This window comes from Cynoglossus semilaevis, chromosome 3 (genome assembly GCF_000523025.1).
Source record: "Cynoglossus semilaevis isolate Cse_v1.0 chromosome 3, Cse_v1.0, whole genome shotgun sequence".
Lineage (NCBI taxonomy): Eukaryota > Metazoa > Chordata > Actinopteri > Pleuronectiformes > Cynoglossidae > Cynoglossus > Cynoglossus semilaevis.
Genome location: NC_024309.1, coordinates 15,232,556 through 15,252,962, shown reverse-complemented (window position 1 = coordinate 15,252,962; position 20,407 = coordinate 15,232,556). Strand labels below are relative to the sequence as shown.

At 37.2% G+C, this 20,407-nt stretch overlaps 1 protein-coding gene and 1 long non-coding RNA gene across 3 annotated transcripts in view; both read left to right on the top strand.

Annotated features, from left to right (window-relative positions):
* plxdc2b (plexin domain containing 2b) overlaps window positions 1–11,242 on the top strand; it is a 37,970-nt gene extending 26,728 nt beyond the window's left edge. Inside the window, exons 11-15 of the mRNA XM_008308389.3 lie at window positions 2,819–2,879; window positions 2,984–3,137; window positions 5,520–5,558; window positions 8,002–8,168; window positions 10,055–11,242. Of these exons, the coding sequence (XP_008306611.1) occupies window positions 2,819–2,879; window positions 2,984–3,137; window positions 5,520–5,558; window positions 8,002–8,168; window positions 10,055–10,174 (541 nt within the window). The 3' untranslated portion in view covers window positions 10,175–11,242. The remainder of the gene's footprint in view (window positions 1–2,818; window positions 2,880–2,983; window positions 3,138–5,519; window positions 5,559–8,001; window positions 8,169–10,054) is intronic.
* Window positions 11,243–17,421: 6,179 nt separating this feature from the next.
* LOC112486839 (uncharacterized) lies at window positions 17,422–20,407 on the top strand. 2 transcript variants are annotated; one of them, XR_003049383.1, is made up of 3 exons: window positions 17,422–19,177; window positions 19,250–20,032; window positions 20,107–20,407. It is a non-coding gene; the product is annotated as an uncharacterized LOC112486839 (long non-coding RNA). The 2 variants fall into 2 exon arrangements; XR_003049384.1 differs by lacking the exon at window positions 20,107–20,407 and having other exon boundaries at window positions 19,250–20,093.

Sequence of the window (20,407 nt, the reverse complement as noted above, 5' to 3'; positions counted from 1 at the left end):
TGCCTGCAGGGGGCAGCCTATTGAAGTAGATCTGCTTTTAACACAAAGAATTTCCAGAGTGTGATCAATGATGTTCAAGTTGTTACTATTATTAATATTATTATTAACGTAATGTAGCCATGATGACAATAGGTCCCATTAACTCATGGTTTTTTGTTCAATATCTTGGGTTATTTTTTAAGTCATCTAAGTGTGTAAATGTAATACTGTGTATACTCAGTATTGAGATGTTGTTACCTCTTCTCCATGCAGTCTTCAGTGTCACAGATCAGAAAGTCCATAATCAGAGTCCAATAATTTAGGTCCTGTGATATCATGATGACAGTTGTGAGCAGATTAATGTAAAGTCACCCTGAAGCAGCAGAAGAACTTAGAAGGATATCACAGCCACTCTGGTCAATGTCCAAACTGACTAAACAGGAGAGGTTCTCTCTGTTTAACTCACCCCTAACTAGATCTAAATCATTCACACTAGCATTTACACCTGGGATCAGTTCAGAGTGAACCACTGACCCACTGACCCCATGGTTTTTTTTTTGTGGTAAAATTTGAGTACAAAGAGAAAACACAGGGTATGAAATTCTGAGCCCCTTCAGAAAGACCATCATTTAAAAGTGTTTGGACTGGTCATCTTATTTCTGTGTGGCCAATGCACTAACTGCCATTTCACTATGTGAACCACAAATTGACCCTAAAGGTTAGGCCAATCGAGAAATGAATTAGAATTCATAACAGCTAGCAGAAAAAGACACATTTTAACGAGTATTATTGAGATCAGTTTAACTAAGTGCTGTTAACCTTATTTTAATAGTTCCCTATTTGAATGCCTTGTCTTTTGATGAGCCAGTAAAAATAATAACATGTGGTAAAACATGTCCTAGTTTCATAATTGTCCTTTGGGCTGGATTAAGGACATGTCTGTGATAATTTCAAAACTGAATATTCTATTTATAATTAGGCACTTGGCCTGATATTTTGTATGTTTAAGATCAACAGCCTTTGGAAAAACTAACAAGACCAAGAGAAAATGATGAGAATCCTGATCCTAAATGCCGCCAGAAGAATTGTTCCAAGCAAAGTTCCAAATTCAGTCCTGCTTAAATAGGTCACAAGGTCATCTTTCACTGGCCAAATTAGGAAACACATCAAACTGATCAAAATGACTTCTAATTATTTATTATTGCTAATATCAGTAAATGATTTATTTCTGCCTAAAATTAAAGCAAAGAGTAAATTCAGCCAGAGGCCAGTGTTGCTACATTTTTACACAATTCAATTGTTGAGTTATCTTTTATCAGTTCAAGTGTTACCCTCATGCAAACAAGCTTTCTAAGGGAGAGGCTGTTCGTGTTTTTCTTATGTTTTTTTAGCCAATTTTTAGGTTTCAGAGAAACTCTTATCATTTTTTTGTGATTTACAAGAAGTATTTAAACACTACTGTATAAAGAAAATGTTGCTTTCAAAGATCACCTCAAGCTTTTAATGTGTTTGCATAACTAAATGTTGCTTTAGTTTCATACTTTATTGCAGTGGAGGAAACAGCCTTTGCATAACTATATTATTAATGGCAGAAGAAAAAATTACATTTTTAGCAACATTTTTGCCAAAATAAGTAAAAGGAAATTATTTAAATTAACAATTTAAATACAGTCCAGTAATTACCCAATCAGCTAATTATAAAGTAATGGACACTCCTACTTCAGGCGCAAATAACAAACAAATAATTTAAGGTATAAAAATGTTCATGAAAAAACTATGACAAGAAAGCAATTAAGGAAAGTTGATGTGAATTTTATTTCAACACAGCCATGTCACTGAGATCAGCAAAAAGGTATATTTTTTAAAGGTTTGAGTTGATTAGGAGCCAGGCCAGACCCGTCTCTCCATCTTCAGGCGTCTTTTTACCCACAGACGACTTTTTACCCACAGGACCGTGCGTTACATTTGCTGTGAATGTAAATGGAAGCAAAGTTCTTTCATATTTAACCCTGTGTTATGAGCAGCAGTACATGTAGGCCTCCACACTTACTTTTTTGTAATAAAATCTGGAACCCAGCGATTCTCTGCAGCTGTAATCACAAAAGTTGAAGTAGTTTAGAGACAAATCCTTAATTATGTCATAGTCTCAGCTGAGTGGCAAACATATAATAGGACTCACCTGGAATGAGCAGGAGAAGCAAGAGTGCCACAAGAACCACACGGTAAAGAACCATTCTTCTTCTGAAACCAGTTCCAAATGAACAACAAGACACCTGAGAGTTTGCCTCTATTTAAGTCACCACAAACAATGGGAGGGTTTTTTTTTTTTAAACTATTTTTTTAAACAATTCCGTTTCCAGTTTTTGCTTTTGAAGCTCGTAGGATCAATGTTCCCATGGTATCACAATGCCACAGGCTATTGTGTTGTAAAATTTAAAACAATATGTCCTGCCAATATTTTGTACTTCATTTGGCGAGTACACTTTGATCGTTAATCATCCCCTCTACACCAGTCATCTCCTAGTCTGGTGCTGTTGACACTGTTCAGGTCAGTGGTGGCTTAGTGGTTAAGGACTTAGCTCTGGTAGATTTCGGTTCTAGTCCAGACCAGCTGCCAAGTTACTGCTGAGGTGCACTGAGTCTGGCTCCGTCCCCACACACTGCTCCCTGGGCACTTCAGGACAGTACATTAAGTTTAAAATCAATATTTGTTCACTCATTAGCCAGTGGATTTGTTTTGTTGAAGATGTGCGTTACAATGATCCTGGAAGTGGACCAAGAAGGTCCTCTGGTTGTAAAAAGAACACCAGATGATGAAGGTGTCATCTTCTGCCCCCAGATGCTCCAGTGGATTTGACCGTCACCGTCAGGACTGGGTGGACAACAACTGCCCAGATGAGGTGAGTGAAGAAGAGTTAAAAAAAACACATAATGATCACAATAATTATCAGCAGTTTTGCTGGAGATGGCCCACATGACCCCAACTGTAATTGTTGTCCTCCAGACCAAGTACAAACTGTGTGACATCAGCAACACCACGTACGTCTACCCCATCACCACCACTGCTGTTGCCAAAACATCATTCAGGAGCAGAGGCTTACCAGGGGAGGAGGAGGGACCTGCCACTGCAGACCCCCCCACCAGTGCCCCCACTGAAGGTAGAGGATGAAGCCCTTTGTCAAGGTCACGGTTCAGAGTTTTCTGCAACATGTTAAATGAAGGGCATTTTCTTGAGTTGCTCTGCATTGGTGTAGATGTGGTGAAACAGAAAGGAAATGTCTCCATGTCAGGTTAGATGGGTGTGGGGTGGAGGGTGGGGTGGGGGTTGAGCAGGGGGGCAAACTGTTCCATAAAGGACCACTGTAGCTGCAGGTTTTCCCTAGAGATTACAACTAATCTAGAGACACAGTGACTGACCAATCAGCTGTTTGGAGATTCAGATCAGTTGATTAAAAGATCTAAGTCAGGTGTGCTGCTGCAGCTGCTGATGATTGGTCGATGATTGATGATTGGTTGGAATAAAAACCTGCAGCTCCCTGGGTTAGGGACAAGCTACAAGCAGCTTCTTGTTTAGATAAGATCATAGCCATCATAACCATTTAGTTTAGTTATTCAGTTATGTTCTTCAGTTATAACAAAAAGTAAGATGTAAGAAGGTCAACATGGAAAAATAAAAGGTTGAGGGAAAAAAGCCAAATATGCCATATGAATGTAAATAATGTAAATAAATGTTAGATGAAAATAAGTCCAAATGTTTGCCATAACCCAAACATAGCACAGATTAAGCTAACACGTAATCAGGATGATATCTAAGAGTAAAAAAAACATAAAAAAATGTTCTGGATATAAATTAAGAGCTAGAGGAAGCTCAGACAAAACAGCTAAATTTAAGCATAGCTAGCTAATTTATGGTCAACATGGCTAATTTAGGCTAACTACAATATTCCACAAATAAATGTTAGCCACAAAATAAATAAGAAAGAGATGAAATAAAGAGCAGAAATTTGTTGTATGTTGCATCTGATCTTATATATACAAGAATCTATGGCAGCTTCCAGGCTGCAGAGAACATAGTCATGGAAGAAAGTATTAGCTCCCGTGGACCTTTTTAGAAAGAACACCATTTCTCCCAGAAAAGTGTTGCAATTAATGTTTCGGTTTACACATGTTACACATTTCCTTTATGTGGATTGGAATAACATAAAAAAGTAGACAATAACTTATAATAGACATAATTGTACACAAAACACTTAAACACTGGGTTAGACAAAATGATTGGAATATTTGATTTCACAACCTTTGAAGGAAATAAGTGAAAACAACTGCTTTTCCTTTCCCTCGTCTCAACTGGAATGTTTCACCACTCTTTTTCTGCTCCAGGTCTTTCACATTCTCCCAAAAGCCATTTTGAGATCTTTTTATTGGAATCAGACTCTTTAGCTGTGAGTCCAGCGTTTTGTTTTCTGATCATTGCTGGGTGTTTTGTGAGTTATCCATCATGTGAGTTATGACCATGTGAACCTTCCTGTGGGTGGTGAGTCCGCTGGAGGGCGCCAACCACCCAAACTGGGCCAAATTCACAAAAGCTTTTTTATATCAACTCAGAATTATGATTCTCCTTAACCTGGAAGAAATAAAGGAACATTTAAACAGTCAATATTATAAATATTTTACAATAGTAAGTAGAGCAGAAATATAGAAAAACATGTTAGATCAGAAAGAGAGAAAGAAGAAACAGAGTTATGTTTGTTTACATGGAGATAATCCATCTTAGAATTGAACTATTCATTGTTTGCTCTTATATTTGAATGAACTTCATGTTCAGACCTTGAGGTGTATTTGAATATATTTTACTTCATGAATATTCAGTTTATTTTTTAAACAATTTGAAAGGTTTTGGTTCAGTGTGTGGTTTATTACCTTTCTGACTTCTGAGATAATTTCAGCTGTTCATTTGTTTTAGTTTTATATATTTGTTTTTATACACTAAAAAGGAACTTGGTTACTATCCATAATGTCAATCATATCCATAGAAGAAATCTACATTAGATTGATTAGTAGTCAGCTGCTGCCTCACCTCTTAGCTGTGTCAATCAAATAAAATCAAAATAATAATTTTAAAGACAGAATTGTATTCAATTCATGACTAAATGATAGGAGATGCTGCCCCAGTGAGTCAGTCAATCAATAGCTATCAATTGGCTAATGTAAGCAATGTTTTTTTCAAAATGTTTTTATGAACACCGTCATATATGTACAGTACATGTATATATATTATACATGTACTTTACATACTAAATAAACTACACATATAGAAGTCTATAGTTAACTTATAGCTAACGTCTTCTATACTGTCTGTATACTAGTCTTCTATGTGCTGATTTATGCATGTATAATATGTAGAAATGACATTGGAGGAAGATTTCTGACTAAACTAAACTAAACTAACTAAACTAAAACCCATAGCTTTGAATCTTTAAGGTGTGGGTTTGAGAGGAATAATTATTTTATGTCTTTCTCTTTTTGTTTCCTCCTCACAGATGACACAAAGATCGCGCTGCATCTCAGGGAAAACCAGGGTAGGTCCTTGTTTGTGTGTGTGCATGTGCTTGTGCATGTGTGTGTATGTAAACCAAAAAGAGAATTTAAAAATCTGTCCAATAAGTAATCAAAATCAACAAAACAATACAGAAAGTTGTTATCATCATCATCATCATCATCATCATCATCATCATCATCATCATCATCATCATCATCATCATCATCATCATCATCATCATCATCATCATCATCATCATCATCATCATCATCATCATCATCATCATCATCATCATCATCATCATCATCATCATCATCATCATCATCATCATCATCATCATCATCATCATCATCATCATCATCATCATCATCATCATCATCATCATCATCATCATTATTATTATCAAGAATAAAGCAAAAATACTTTAAAACTATGCATAAGATAGCTGACAGGGAGATTTTGAGGTTTCAGAGAAATATATTAATAATTCCCAGTTAAATTTAGCCTCAAAATAAGCCTAATAGATAGCCTTTATTTAAAGAAACATCACAAGCACATTTCAGTTAAATTTGTATTATTTGAAACACGCAAGGGGGTAGTAATGTTAGTCACATTTCTGCTACTATATACTAAATGACCCAGAAAAATTAACTAAATATGATGTTTTAAAGATTAAGATGAAAAAAAAAAAAGCTTTGAAACAACAACAAATATTTCCTGGGTATTAATACTTACTAACATATATTTTTATATTTAAGACCAAAACACCAAATTGGTTTCCACATACTGTATTTTTGCAGCATCATAAAGATGGTATTATTGTGTTTTGGGGGTTCAGTAACTGGACTGTGGTGGATCCTTTGACTGCACTCTCCAACTCACTGTGTTTGTTGTTAATTTAATTCTCAGTGTTACTTTTACTGAGAGTTGGCAGAAAGACTTGAGGACAAATGAGCCCAATGACATTTGCCTTAACACACAACAAAGCTTCTGGACACTTTGTGTGAAACAGTTTAGCCTTGAGTGAATTTTGTATTGTGGTCTTTTAGGGTACTGGCTGGAGAAGTGTGGTGCAGTGTTAAGTAGTCAACATTGTAAAACATGAATGTGTAGTAACTCATCAGTCTTGCCTGACCTATTGTGGACTGGTTTTTAGAATCAACTTGTACCTATTTATAAGATCATTGTATGTGAAAAGTAATTATGAAGATGGACTATTGACAAAGATTGTACTAGGAGATATAGAAAATAAAATCTTTTCTATCTCTTGCCTTCTGCCATACAGATAAAAAGTTGCACTTATTAAACTAGAAAATATTAAAAACAAACAAACAAAAAAGGCTAGTGACTGTGTTCTGTAGCCCTGTGAATGCATTAGTGCTCATCCTGCTGTAAATCTGTGAGTTCAGACCAAACCCAGGCTGTGTTTCATGATGACTTCATTACAGCCTCTGTGCTGTGACTGGTTCTGTGCTGTGACTGGTTCTGTGTCACAGAGGGAAGTTTCTGTGTGCCTTTGGAGCTGCATGGCTGTTTTCCATCAGTTGACACATTTGCAAATTATAATTTTCCCACAGATCAAAATAAGAACTCACTCACTTCATTTTGTCCAACACAACGGCCTCATGCACAAAGACTTGCGTTGACTTTGTACTGAAACATGGTGTACAGAAAAACCCAGAAACTGGTGAACGCACAGAAACATCTGTACACTGTCAATGTTGAGACCATTGTCTTCAGCACTCTGCACAACCATGTCATTACAAACACATGGTTGTGTTAATTTATTCATAAGTGTATCTCTGTTGTGCATGTCTCTAAAGACTACTTGTTTTCACATTATTAGCAGTTTCCCAGAATCACCTCTAGGTGTCGTCAAAGACACACAGCTGTAGAAAAGAGTGTAAGTCAGCCTACACATTTCTATGATCATATCATTTTGATACATTTGAATATGAGCGTAGAAAGTAATGTTTGCCACGTTTTTGTGCATATCCAATGTTCGTACATGAGGCTCCTGGACCTGCACATTATCTGTCAAAGAAAAATCGCTCTTATTCGCTCTGATTATCAGTCACATCCTCTAAACAACGTCACAGTGGTGGTTTAGCAAAACTCAGGCCACTATGTTCCTACTTTAAGGACAATCGGTGTGAGACAGGAGGGTAATGATGGCATTGATAAATGAGTGCCCTCTACTGTTTAACTGTCAGAGCTACAGTGAGACCACACATGAACCCACTGCCATCCTCTCCACCTTTTATACAGGAACCATAAAGAGCATTCTGACCAATCACATTCCTACAGAGGGTCATGGGACCTCTCCTCCTCCTCCTCCCCTTCAGGACTTCAGGAGCAAAAAAGTGCTCTATGACCAGGGCTCAAAACATAATCAGTGACGCCCCCTTCCCCCCCATCTCTTTTAGATGTCTGTATCTTTACACATTCATTGCTAATGGTTAGATTTGTGTGTTTCTTTTCAGTGATGCCAGCTAACAGTGCAGTGGGCAGGATACCTGGTTCTCACCCCCTCCACACTGGTCTGATCCTGGGGATCCTGTTGGTGGCGCTGGTCACAGTGGCTGGTGTTCTGGTCACCGTGTACATCTACCATCACCCCACTTCTGCTGCCAGCCTCTTCCTCATCGAGGTGTTTACTGTCAATAAGAGTTTGTGTTCCAGATGTTCTTTTTCTTTTTAGGTTGATATGCGGCTTAGTGTTTGGGATTGGTTTAGAATTAGGGTTATGGTCTGTTCTAGTTTGGCTTTTATGGTTTGCATTTTTATCTACGCTTGCTTTTAAAGATTTACCTACGTCACAATCAGAAAACAATTCCCATAAATCAAATTAAGAATAAGCGATTTAGAAGCAAATGAACAAATCTAGTAAAATATATATTTGAAAAAACTGCAGCTATGTTTAGCTGCTTTTGATATTTTTTATAGATTTAAACGTACACATACTTTAAGCTTTTAACACAAGGAAGAAAGAAGTCACGTGTCCTACACCATACAATTGATGGGACAGTTCAAGGGTCATGCTGAATGTCATGCTTAATCACAATATTTGTTAGGCATAGGTCAATCTTTAAACACATCTAATTTTTATTCTTTTTTATCTATTATTTATTCTTTAAGACTTGATAAACCACAGCTGTGACAGGATCTCTAGGAAAACACTCCTTTTCTGTTGATCAGGCCTCCGTCACCGTTCTGTATGTAGCTAGTCCTACTAAGAGTGCTGGGATCATAACAAGAAACAGCCAAACAGAGAGATCAACTAATGGGTTTTCTGGATAAAAACAAATTGTCCACAGAAATGGATTTTCTTAAAAATCCAGATGGTCCTTATTTGCCAGAATTTGGATATAGGTTTGTAAAAACATTTAAAGACATTTCTGTGAAAAGATTGCTCTGAACATGGCACCGTCCCACAATGCTGCCCCCTGTTGACTATGGTGATGGGTTAAAAGCAGAAGTCACATTTGGTTGTGTGCAGTGGTGTGCTGTGTCACAATGACAAGTAGTTCACTTTCCTTCATAAACACTGTGAATACACAGAACAAAAAGTTAGCCAAAATGTTTTCAAATTAGCTGGAATAGAACCTCAGGTCCACTTAGAAGAACATTAGCTTACATTACAAAATTACAAATTCTTTAAGTGCTAAAAATCGCTCAAAATCAACAAATATATATCCTAATGTTAGCCAATAAAGAACTACAAAAACCACACTTTTTTTTAAATAAGTATATAGCAATAATTGCTAACCATCAGTGAGAACAAAGTTAAAGATTAGCCCATCATCAAGTGAAGTCTGCTAAAAGTTAGACAAATATTCTAAAGGTTGAAGGTGTAACTTTCTAACCATCCATGAGATAGATCGTCGTGTACGAGTGGTTGTCTGGTAACTTAATTCTTTATCAGAGTACTGAAGTAGATTGGAGCAGACACATTAAGTACTTTGGGGGCTAACACTTAGTCAGTGTAGCTCAGTCAACAGAGATGTGATTTTTTGACTGAAGACCAGACACGTCGCTGGACAAGTTGTGGACCGTCGTACTGGTCAGCTGAGGCAAGAGCTGACCATGGGCTGGACCAGGAGCTGAGTAGACTGTTAGGTTAGGGTTAGACTGATCATTCTAATAGTTAACAGTGTAAAAAGACTAGTAAGAGGCAACATGGCTGGTCTTTTTCCAGATAAATACAGAGAAATAAGACAAAATGTTATGTTAAAGGTTAAAGTAAAATCAGTGTTTTTTTTAGTAATTTAAGGATTTAAATAAATTAGTAAATTTTTGTGGTAAACTTTTTTGGTAGAAAAAAAGGTAAAAGTTAGGCAGGAATTAACTTAAAATTTGGTCAAATCCAGAAGCTAATGATTAAAAAAAAATGCTGCAGTATTAGTAGCATAGATGGTCCAAAAATATAAACTTTCCCTCAAAAAGAGTTATTAGGCTAGAAAAATATAATCCATTAAGAACTAACCCAATAAAGAGTCTAAGTGTTTAAGTCATTAAAGTGTTTTTTCTTCACAGAGACGTCCGAGCAAGTGGCCAGCAATGAAGTTCCATCGGAGTTCAGGTCACCCGGCCTATGCTGAAGTGGAGCCCGTGGGCCAGGAGAAGGACGGCTTCATGGAATCAGAGCAGTGCTGAGGGAGGGGGGAAATGGTTTTACATCCTTGCTGCCCCTCCATTTCTACTCTTCCAGTGCCAAACCTCCTTCATCCTGATTCTCCAGCAGAATCTGGAGCCGGGCTGTAAACAGTGAATGTTCTGGAAAAATTAGTGGAAAAGAGAGGAAACAGAAACCCTGGAAACTGATCCCAGACAGACTGATCAGATCCATCTAGGAAGAAGGTGATATGGGATTATGGTGATGGTACAGCGTGACTCTGTGCACTGATACTGGTGTGTGTGTGTCTGTGGAGGGGACGGGGAGCAGAGTGAATTATACAATTTATATTTTCAAAAATACAGCGTGTGTGAACAGAGAGTTTCCACTTTATTGTCGGTGGTTGTTTATTCATCAGGTTTTGTGACTTCTGTCCTTTTTTTTTACTGTTTTTTATTCCACACGGTTTACGATGTGTCTCTGTGTAGCTTGTCCTTATTGATTTTCATACAGATGCAGGACTTTACCACAGAATCTCTTCTGTGGTAAAGTCCAGCAGCTGTGTCATGTGACTCAAGCTTGACTCCTGTTAACCTGATTGATCACTCAGTGCAGTAAGGCTTAGAAAATACTGCTTTGTTTTCAGTTTGTGATGATGGGCTGGGGGGCTGTTTAGACATGTAGCTGCTCTAGTTAACGTCTCACGTCACCAGCTGTGTTTTCACTGTTATTTGTATCAGGAACCATTTTTGTATGAAAACATTCTTTGTCACTTCGGCAGAACCTTCAATGCTGTTTCTAGACCAACTACCAAAATGGTAGGGTTAGGGTTTTTACTCTATACATATATTGAACTTTTTATATGAATCTTGTTGTGATGCCATGTAGAAACACACCCACTGTAAAATACCAACCTTCAAATAATGCACAGGTTTCAATATGAAAAAAATGTCTAATCTTCCAACAAGATCTGCCTGTGGTATTTCATTTCTTTCTAAATTTCTAACATGGGCAAAAGTAAACCTTGTGGGGGGTGGGGGTTAGGGTTAGGGTTAAAAAAATTACATTATTCAGTCATCACTGTTGTCATCTAACTGCCGCAGATAGAATGACCTGAAAAGAACCACACCTGACAACGTTGTACTTTTTACTCGCTGCGAGGGGGAGCAGAGAGACCAACAGCTTCACAGAGCTGGCACACCTAAGGCCCAAAGTGTATGAGGACTGCAGCTCCTTTTATTGAGAAAGTTTCACAAGTACTGGGCAGTTGTTTTTTTTCTTTGAGTTTTACTCCCAGGGCAAAGTTCATCCGATTCCCATACTTGATGAGAAACAGACCTCATCCTTTATGAACCTACATTGTAAAAAACCTTTTAGGTCTAACCCTACTCCTGTCAAGCAGACCATTATTTAACACAGTTAGATAACAGTTTATGGTTCACCACACTTTGGTAACTAACTATGAATTCTATTTACACATCCAGACGTCCCTCCACACCTCATCTGTTTGGTTAAGTGCAGTGGTGAAAACTGGTACTGAAAAAACAAAACAAAAAAACAACACAGCTTCTGACACCAAAAAATGTTTTTTTTTTTGTTTGTTTTTAATCCTCCTATGTTTCCTTTTATCTGCACATTTATTGCACATTTATTTCCCATGGATACCTTTCTGTGTCGATTTTCACATGTGGTACTAATGCAAAAATGCAAGACAGGTGCTTGTGAGTGTGATTATATTTTTAGGTGTAAACCCTTTCTCTTGTGTCAGTATGGTGTACAGTAGAAACTGGACATACACGCACCTTTGTTTGAGCTGGCTCTAGTTGACCCTTGAAGAGTTCTGTGCGACGTTTGTGTGAGCCAGAAAACACACTGGGGATGAGATTTGTTTGTCTGTTTTTTCTTCATGTTGCATTTTCATTTTACCAGCATAATTAGTTTTGTGTCTATGGTTGATAATAGTGACTTGTATTCATCAGATTTTCAAGTGATCAAATGTTGGGACAAATCTCTCCATGACTCTCAAAATGAATAATTTTTGAATAAAGAATTTTCTGAAAAGAAAATACTGCACTCTCACAGAGACTACATGCTAGGCCTAAAATTTATAAAATGTGTGTCTACTTTATAGGCTAAGTGATACTTACAGTATATATATCCAGACATACCAAGTCTTCAGAAGGTTCTGGAGGCAGAGAGAGTGTGCATCTAGAGCAGTTGGGTCACCAACGTGGCCCAGGGGCACCTGGTAGCCCCCCTGGACTACTTAAGGTACCCACGGGGTATGTTCTAAAATTAAAACTAGTCAACAAGAGGGTCAAAATTTGTACTGTTACGTTGCTTTTTGAATCAGTTACACTTTTGATGATATTCAAATGGGTTCAATGAAGATGGTAAGAAGAGTGTCCCAGAACTGATTATTATTACATTGTTCGGGTAGTCTATATCAAACAAGTAGCTATTCGAATTATTAAGTGACCTTGAAGTAGCTCTCAGTTTCAGAAAGGTCGGTGACCCCTGGTCTAGAGATAGCCAGCTGTTCAGCTTGTATTGCTACATAAACCAACCAGTTTTTAAGGATAGTTGGGGCTTTTTCCCTTGGTTTAGCAGAGCACAGAGCACTTCCTGGAAGTGCCTTTTTACATGATGGAATAATTATGTATTTGTTCTAGATGAGAAATGTGTTAAACATTCAACAGCTGAGTCTCTGGGGTGTAGTTTTTTGTACTTTTTTGTTTTTCTGCCTGTCACTTTCATACTGTGGACAAACAAAGAAAATTGATTTGAAATAAATAATAGTTTAATATAACTTGAAATTTATCACAATTTCACGGTACACCTGATGATCTCTTGCAGTTCGTTAATGTGCCATGGCGTAGTGGTTGGGAATCACTACACACGTACGGGCCACAAGCATTATAGCCACAGAGTCAGGTAATCAATGGCCAGCATTTGTAATAAAGCACTAATAGACCTAAAACAATAAAACATTTTCTTTATGAGTAGCTGTTTTCTGTACGTTTTTAAACTAAATGTGAATATTTTTCTGCTCCTGGGGTCCGTTTCTTGAAGTTCAGTTAAGTCTGAGTTTAGTTAAAACAGAGTTTAGTTAAGTCTGAGTGGATCTCATGCCAGACTAGATATAAAGGCTCCTCAATTGAGCTCAGATAACAGGAACCATGCGATGTGAAAACGCATCCTGGTGGTTCTGCTTCACTCCTCTTAATCAACAAATCCTCTGGATCAACAAATCCTGTTGAATGACTGTAAGGATTTGTCTTCAGTGGAAAATAAAAAGGACAACAGAGTTACAGCTGTCAGAGACAGAGAAAAGAAATACTGTAGATGAGAGAGTGAAGGAGTGAGTGTTGATGAGAAAGTTCTTGATCCTGGTTAAAGACAACTGTTCAGCCTCAGTCACATGATTCATATATATCAGTGTCCACAGCTGACCTCTGAGTGTCCACACATGACCATCTGAAATGTTGATTTGTTGAGTGGTGGCCGCATGGATAAGGAAGCAGACTTGGGTCTGGAAGGTTTCAGGTTCGAGTCCACCAGCTGCCAAATTACCACTGAGGTGCTCTGAGCATGACACTGCTCCCCGGGCACTTAAAGCTGCCCACTGTTCACTTTGGTGATGCATTAAATGCAGAGGTTACATTTCGTTTCAATGACAAGGAGTTCACTTTCCTTCCACTGTCCTTTCTTCATTTGTCCAATGTTGATTCAGTGACAGCTGCTCATGCTATTACCATCACGATCTATTGGAGATAATAGATCAGTCTGATCTTGTCTCTTCATATGTGAATAAAGGTTGCTTTTGAATCTTTAAATCTTGAATTTATTAATATATAAATGTATCTTAATATTTAAATAATAATAATTAATAATTAACTAACCACCACATTTTTCTGATATTATGTTTAGTAAAATGTATTTAACAATTCATTAGATTTAATACATGGAATTCAGTAGGTTTTATGTACAACAAATAGAAATAACAATACTCTATTTTTGTATTGCTTTGGGTCTTCACATACCGGTACTTAAGTTTCAAATGTATTTTTGGAAGTATTATATATTTGCTCCCATAAAGTGTTTTGTAAAATATTACAAATGCCAACACGTGTGCGGTGACGTCTTACTTATCACCATTTTCGTTAATAAAACAATATATATTTATATATATATTTTAATTACGGTTTATTGAAAGAAAGTGTGTGGTTAAACTTTATTTTCAGTCAAAATACGTTGAAATGCAGCCTTGGTTTTTAAATGTGTTTGAGCAGTGAAAACTTTAATTCAGCATCACATTGTAATTTCTACTGTCGTCTGGTTTTTAGTTTACAATTTTAAATCAATCAAGTTCACTTCTTAATTTGTTGTCATTGTTGTGTCCATTTTGCCTAAAAAATAGCAAAACACAATGTTGCTGTTGAACATTTGTAATACGTAGAGGTGTGGACTCCAATCACATGAGTTCCACACAGACTCGATTCACATGACTTTCACACACTTGTGACCTGACCCTAACCCTAACCCTGAGTCATAAATTTGATAACCTTGGACCTTGGTTCATTCGTGTACTACTTGACTCTTTATAAAAGTCAATTATCAATAGCATTTCAAATGTCAAATCCCTAAAGTCTCATTGTTCCACTGTAATATTGTCTTGTCCTGTTGTTATTAACAGAGGTGTTAAAACTTCTGACTATTTCTGTTTCCACTGTAAACACAACTGTGCTAATGTTGACAGTGTCGGTTCACAGACACCGAGCTGAACTACCGCCACAACAAGAGGCTAAAATACACAAGAAGAAGAAGAAGAACAAAAAGAAAAAGGCATTCAAATAATTGTTAAACCTGCTGAAGTAGAAGTAGAAGTAGAAGCATATTTTCCAACACTGAGGTAGCATGTGAGGAGTCGGACCTAGAGAGAGCTTTGAGGCCACCCTGGGTTGGGGTCTGTGCTCATTGGCAGACTGACACCAAGGTACATGGTCTGGTTGGTGTATGGGAGGTAGTGGGAGGGGTAGTGGTGGGGTGGTCTGTTATTAGTTATTCTGTTTCACATGCGGCCATGGAATAAATAGATGTTCAATTACATTTTCTTAAACATTTTTACTTCCTGTCATTTCAACAGTCTGAAGTGGACCCTGTAGTTTTGTTTTGGTCAAATGCTACCATCCAGTGGACACATTTTTAATGCGTCTGTAAGCAGCCATACTTATATAAATATGTGTATATCTTTTCCTAATTTGTCTTTCCTTGTCTTTATTTGATTATTTTAACATTGTTTTTGTTTTGTTTTTTAAGAAAGGCTTTGTTTGAACTAAACCAAAGTGTCAAAGGTCAGTATATACAGTATATATATATATAAATAGTTGGTACACCTGAACCTGAACAGATGATTTAAATGTAATCACATGTTTTACTTTTGGCTACTTTTATATTTTGATTCTTTTTCATGGAAGTCACAGTAAAGTAAGTCCTGTCATTTTAGTTGTACACAGATCTCAGTTAGCCTGTGTAGGTTCTCAGTCATCCAGTTCATTTAATAAAAAAAAAATAGTTACATCGAAAGCAACTGGACAAAGTAGATTTTTTTTGGGAGATGTTTTACTCATCCAAGAGGCTTCTTCAGTTCTGACTGACCACTGGGAAATTCTGGTGTTTAGCCTTCAGGCTGCTATATACCTGTAATGCGGGTTGTTGCAGAAAGAGGGGGATGGAGGTGTCAGATCTCAGTTAGCCTCCCCTCGCTCATCCCTTAGCCCCTCCCCAAGCCTCTCCCCTAGCCCCTCCCCTAGCCCCTCACTTAGCCCCCCCAGCTCATCGCTTAGCCACTCCCCCAACTCATCACTTACCCCCGCCCCATTACTCAGGTGTAGTATATAAGGCCTCCAAATGGCTCAGTTCTCTCTCTGACTGCTCCCTGGTGAGGTTCTCTGTGCTGGTTCAGGTAGGCCATGTGCTGGTTTCTCTGATCTGTCCTGTTCTTTTCTTTCTTAGTTTTGCCCTTTACCTCCATTTTCTGTCTGTTTTGATCAACTTCCTCAATTGTTTGGCCTGATTAGCTTCCTTGGTTAGGGTTAAGTTAATGCTAACCCTGTGTTTATTCCTTTCTTTGAATGTGTATGTTGTTTTGTGACATTGTGGATTAACCGTGTTGTTGGTTTTGTTAATTATGTGCTTTTTTTTGTGTTTTATTTTGTTTTTATTCTGGCCTGGGGGTTGTCAGGTGGCATGCTAGGCCCTGTGGTTGGGACCCCACTCCTGTTAGGTCCTGCCGCAGGCCTGAGCTGAAGCCTGTTAAGCTGCTTTGGTTTTGGTCAAATTCTTTCATCTAGTGAAGTAGGCCACTCAGCGCCTCATGTGGAAAAGCTGGCTCAGGTTCAGTTAGTTAGCGTTGTTCTGATGGCAGTGCTGCCCTGCAGGCCTGAGCTGAAGCCTGTTAGCTGTTAGCTGCTTTTGTTTAGTTTCAGACACAGAGCTAGAGTTACGGAAATGCCGTTAAAGATGTGTAAAATGTAAACCTAATGTTACTTAATGTAAACCACTGCATATTAATGTTTTTACATTGCTGTCATTTAAAAAAAAAATCCTTTTTTTTTTTTTACATTAGAGTGGATATTGTATTGATCTAATTTGTGGTTTGAATGTGTTTGCTGTTGTTGTTGTCAGTTTCTTTCTTTTAAAATGAGTGACTGTCTTTGGTTTATGGCTTTTACATTGGAAAAAATGCTGAGTATTTTCAGTTTATACTGTGGGGTTGTTATGATGAACAATTTGTGGTTTTTAACTTAATTTTTTAAAGTGTATTTTTTTGTAATGGTCTAACATGAAAATGAGTAGATAATGTGTTTGTCTTTGGCTCTTGTGTAGTTTTGTTGACTTTCTTTCTTTGTTTTTTAAACTGCTACTTTCATTTGTGCTTCTTTACAGGTTTTATTTCTAACAAACACATCAAAGTTATGTTTGTGGTGACTACTTTGGTGTTACATAATGGTATTGGTTATTGTTTTTCATGTTTGTTTTTGGACCTTTACAGAATCATTTGACTGAAATTATATTTTGCTTCTTTGATTGTGGTTAATTTTATTTGACTGGGTTTGTACAAGGTATTTTTGGGGTTTGTTTTTTTTTTTTTTTTTTTTTTTTTTAAGTTGTCAGGTTTTTTGTTTTATATATATATATATAAATCCTAGTGTGTATGTATGTTTGTCTCTTTACAAGGTCTTTGTGATTTCTTTGTTTGCTTTTTTTTTTTTTTTTAATCGTTTGGTCTTGTATAATTGTGTATTAAATAACAATGATTGTATTATTTGGTTTGTTGATGTGCTTATTTAAATATTTGATCTGATTTCTCTTTTTCCTATGGTTTTATTATATAAAAATGAGTGGATTTCATTGATTTGTAATGGACTATTGACACTTGTTGTGATTCCATACTGTTTGAGTGTTGACTCCATTTTGTGTTCAACCTTTATTTTCCATACTTGTCTGTTGGTGCAGTAATTGCTCTGTCCATTTGATGGAGGTTTTATTTATTTATTTTTGAAACGCCTATCCTGCCTGTGACCTCTGCCCTAGACCTTGTGACGTCTTCCTCCAGTTTCTTCATTTATGATTTGAGACAACTTGAAGAAGTGGATGAGTTGGCTTTACAACATGGGTGAGAGTATCTGAAGTAAATTATACTACAGACTTTATGTGAAGGGAACTTGTAGAATATTTGTATTTATGTGAGTCAGTTATGTCTTTCATGTATAACATAATATTTTTGGAGGGGTTTGTTCTTCTAAGGATCCATCTGCAGAAGTTTACCTGGTGATGATCAGTGTCTGGACCATCACCATCTTCCTATTGTCCTCTTTTGGCAGATGTTGACTGGGTGCTGCAGACAGAATCATTAAAAAGACAATTGTCTTTCAGTGGTATATTTTCATTCAGGATTCAATAGGTTAATTACCCCCTTTTCCTATTGATCCACTAGCCCTGAGACTGAACTTAGAGAAGCTACATCCTGGTCAGGACAGCAAATTTTCACTTTTTAAATGTAAAATATGTGCAAGGATTCAGGGAACCTGAATTTTCTTTCTCTGTCCCTCTTGTCCTCTGTTGCCAGAAGTTGACTGGACCTTGTCAGGGATGAGATGTACAGGAAGTGAAAAGCAGAAGCATCTTTCCTATGAAGAACACTGTTGAAGATAAGTTTGTCTTTTTTTGGTATATTTGGTTATATGTGTAAAACAATAATTCTGTCCTCTGCAAAATTAATAATTTGATTTGAAATATGCAGGGTCAAGATGTCAAATTTATCTATACACTTAAGTTATGTGGTAGACACACAAATTACATTGCGCGTTTAGGGTCTTCAGAAGAAAATGTGCTTGGCTAAGAGATAATCCAATACTTATTAAAGATTAAGATAATATTTACTACTACTTTAAAAATGTTAAGTAATTCTGTTAGCTGAATAGCAGAACATAAAGGAAATGATGTAGACTTCTGGTACTGATGGTAATGGCTGCTGAATTTACTCTTTGTTTTTCTTCCCCTTGTCCTCTGTTGGCAGATGTTGACTGGATGCTGCAGATGGTATCATTAAAGATAAGTTTGTCTCTTGGTGGTATATTTTTATTCAGGATTCATTAGGTTTATTAACTCCTTTTGATCCACAAAACCAGAAACTGAAATTTGGAGAAGCTACATCCTGGTCAGGACTGCAAAATTTCACTTTTTGCCATGTTGTATATGTTGAAGAATTCAGGGAACTTTATTTATGTATTTTTTTTTTTCTTTCTTTCTTTCTCTCCCATATTATCATTAATATATTTGTGAGCTGGATAGTTTGGAAGCTTAGTGATTAGCAGGCACCTCTGGTAACATTAGTCAATTATACTGCTATATTTTCTGCCTCATAGGTGTTGGTGCTGGATCTACAAAAGCTCTGGAAATCTGGGCTTCTGGACTGCAAGTTGTTCCAGGTGAAACAACTCCCTTGAAGAAAGCTGTTCTCAGCCACAAGATGTCTTCTGGTTTGTACTACACAATGACTTGTTAACCCTGTTGATTTTAATCTGTGTCTGACTGATCTGATCTGTATCTAGAATTCTATGGACCACACTTTATGAATTACGACATGACCAGGACAACTGACATGTGAAGCAGACTCCCTATGAAGATCACCATTAAAAGATAAGTCTTTCTTTATCTGCTTTATTATGATTGATTTTTCTCTTACAGTTGTAATGTGTATATGGACTCCCCCTTCCTAAGGTTAACCATTTAAAAATCCTCATTGCATTTCATGTATATTTGAAGATGTGTTCTCTGATGACTGAAACTATATTTGCTTGTCTTAGTTTATAATCACTCAGAATTGAATGAGCTGGATTTCCTAACCTTCTTGGTGTTAAAATAAATCCATCCATTCATTTGTACCATGGAGGCAATCTCCAAAATCAGACATGGATCCCTCTGATTTTGTGACTTGGCCCATCCATGGTACATTGTCCTTCAGAGTAGATTGAGGTTTTGATCAGTGACTTTGGGACTACATCAAGGACTATACATAAAAAGTGTTGGTGACTCAGGTCATGGTATATATGTATGTATTTTGGGGTGGAGGACCATATTGACTGACAATTTCAGTCAGTTAAACCCCAGTAATTCCTACCCCACAGGTGTTGTTGCTGGATCCAGACTCCCTATGAGGAGCACCATTATAATAAGTATTACCTTCTCTTCTGTATTTGCTTATGATTCGGTATGGTGATAACTTTTTTTATTTTATTTTAAATCCAATAGAGCTGATACAATGGAAGTGGAAGAACACCCATCCCAGTCAAGACTAGTCTAGACCATCCAAACCTTCCTACTGGCTGTCTGAGGTCTGTACTGAATTATAATGCCTGTTAATGTCAGTTTGTTATGTAGAACAATGACTGGACTTTTTCATGTTTAGGTTGTGGACCACCAGAACCTTCTTAGGGTAGAAGGAATCTCTGGGGCAATGGCCAACTGCTGGCTGCCCTGGAGACTTCCTTTCATTTGGTTTTGTTGGACCGGGACCTCCATTCCTTTGTAGTTGTACTGTAATTTAAAAATTCAAAATAAATTCCATTGAACTTAACATGGTTGTTCTGTCTTTCTCCTCCCTTAGAAAATGTACTTCATGTAAACCTGTTTTCTATGAAAATAAATGCTCAACAATAGCCTCTGGTGGTCATGTCAGTGGATGTCAAATTCATAGTGGGCCTAAATTA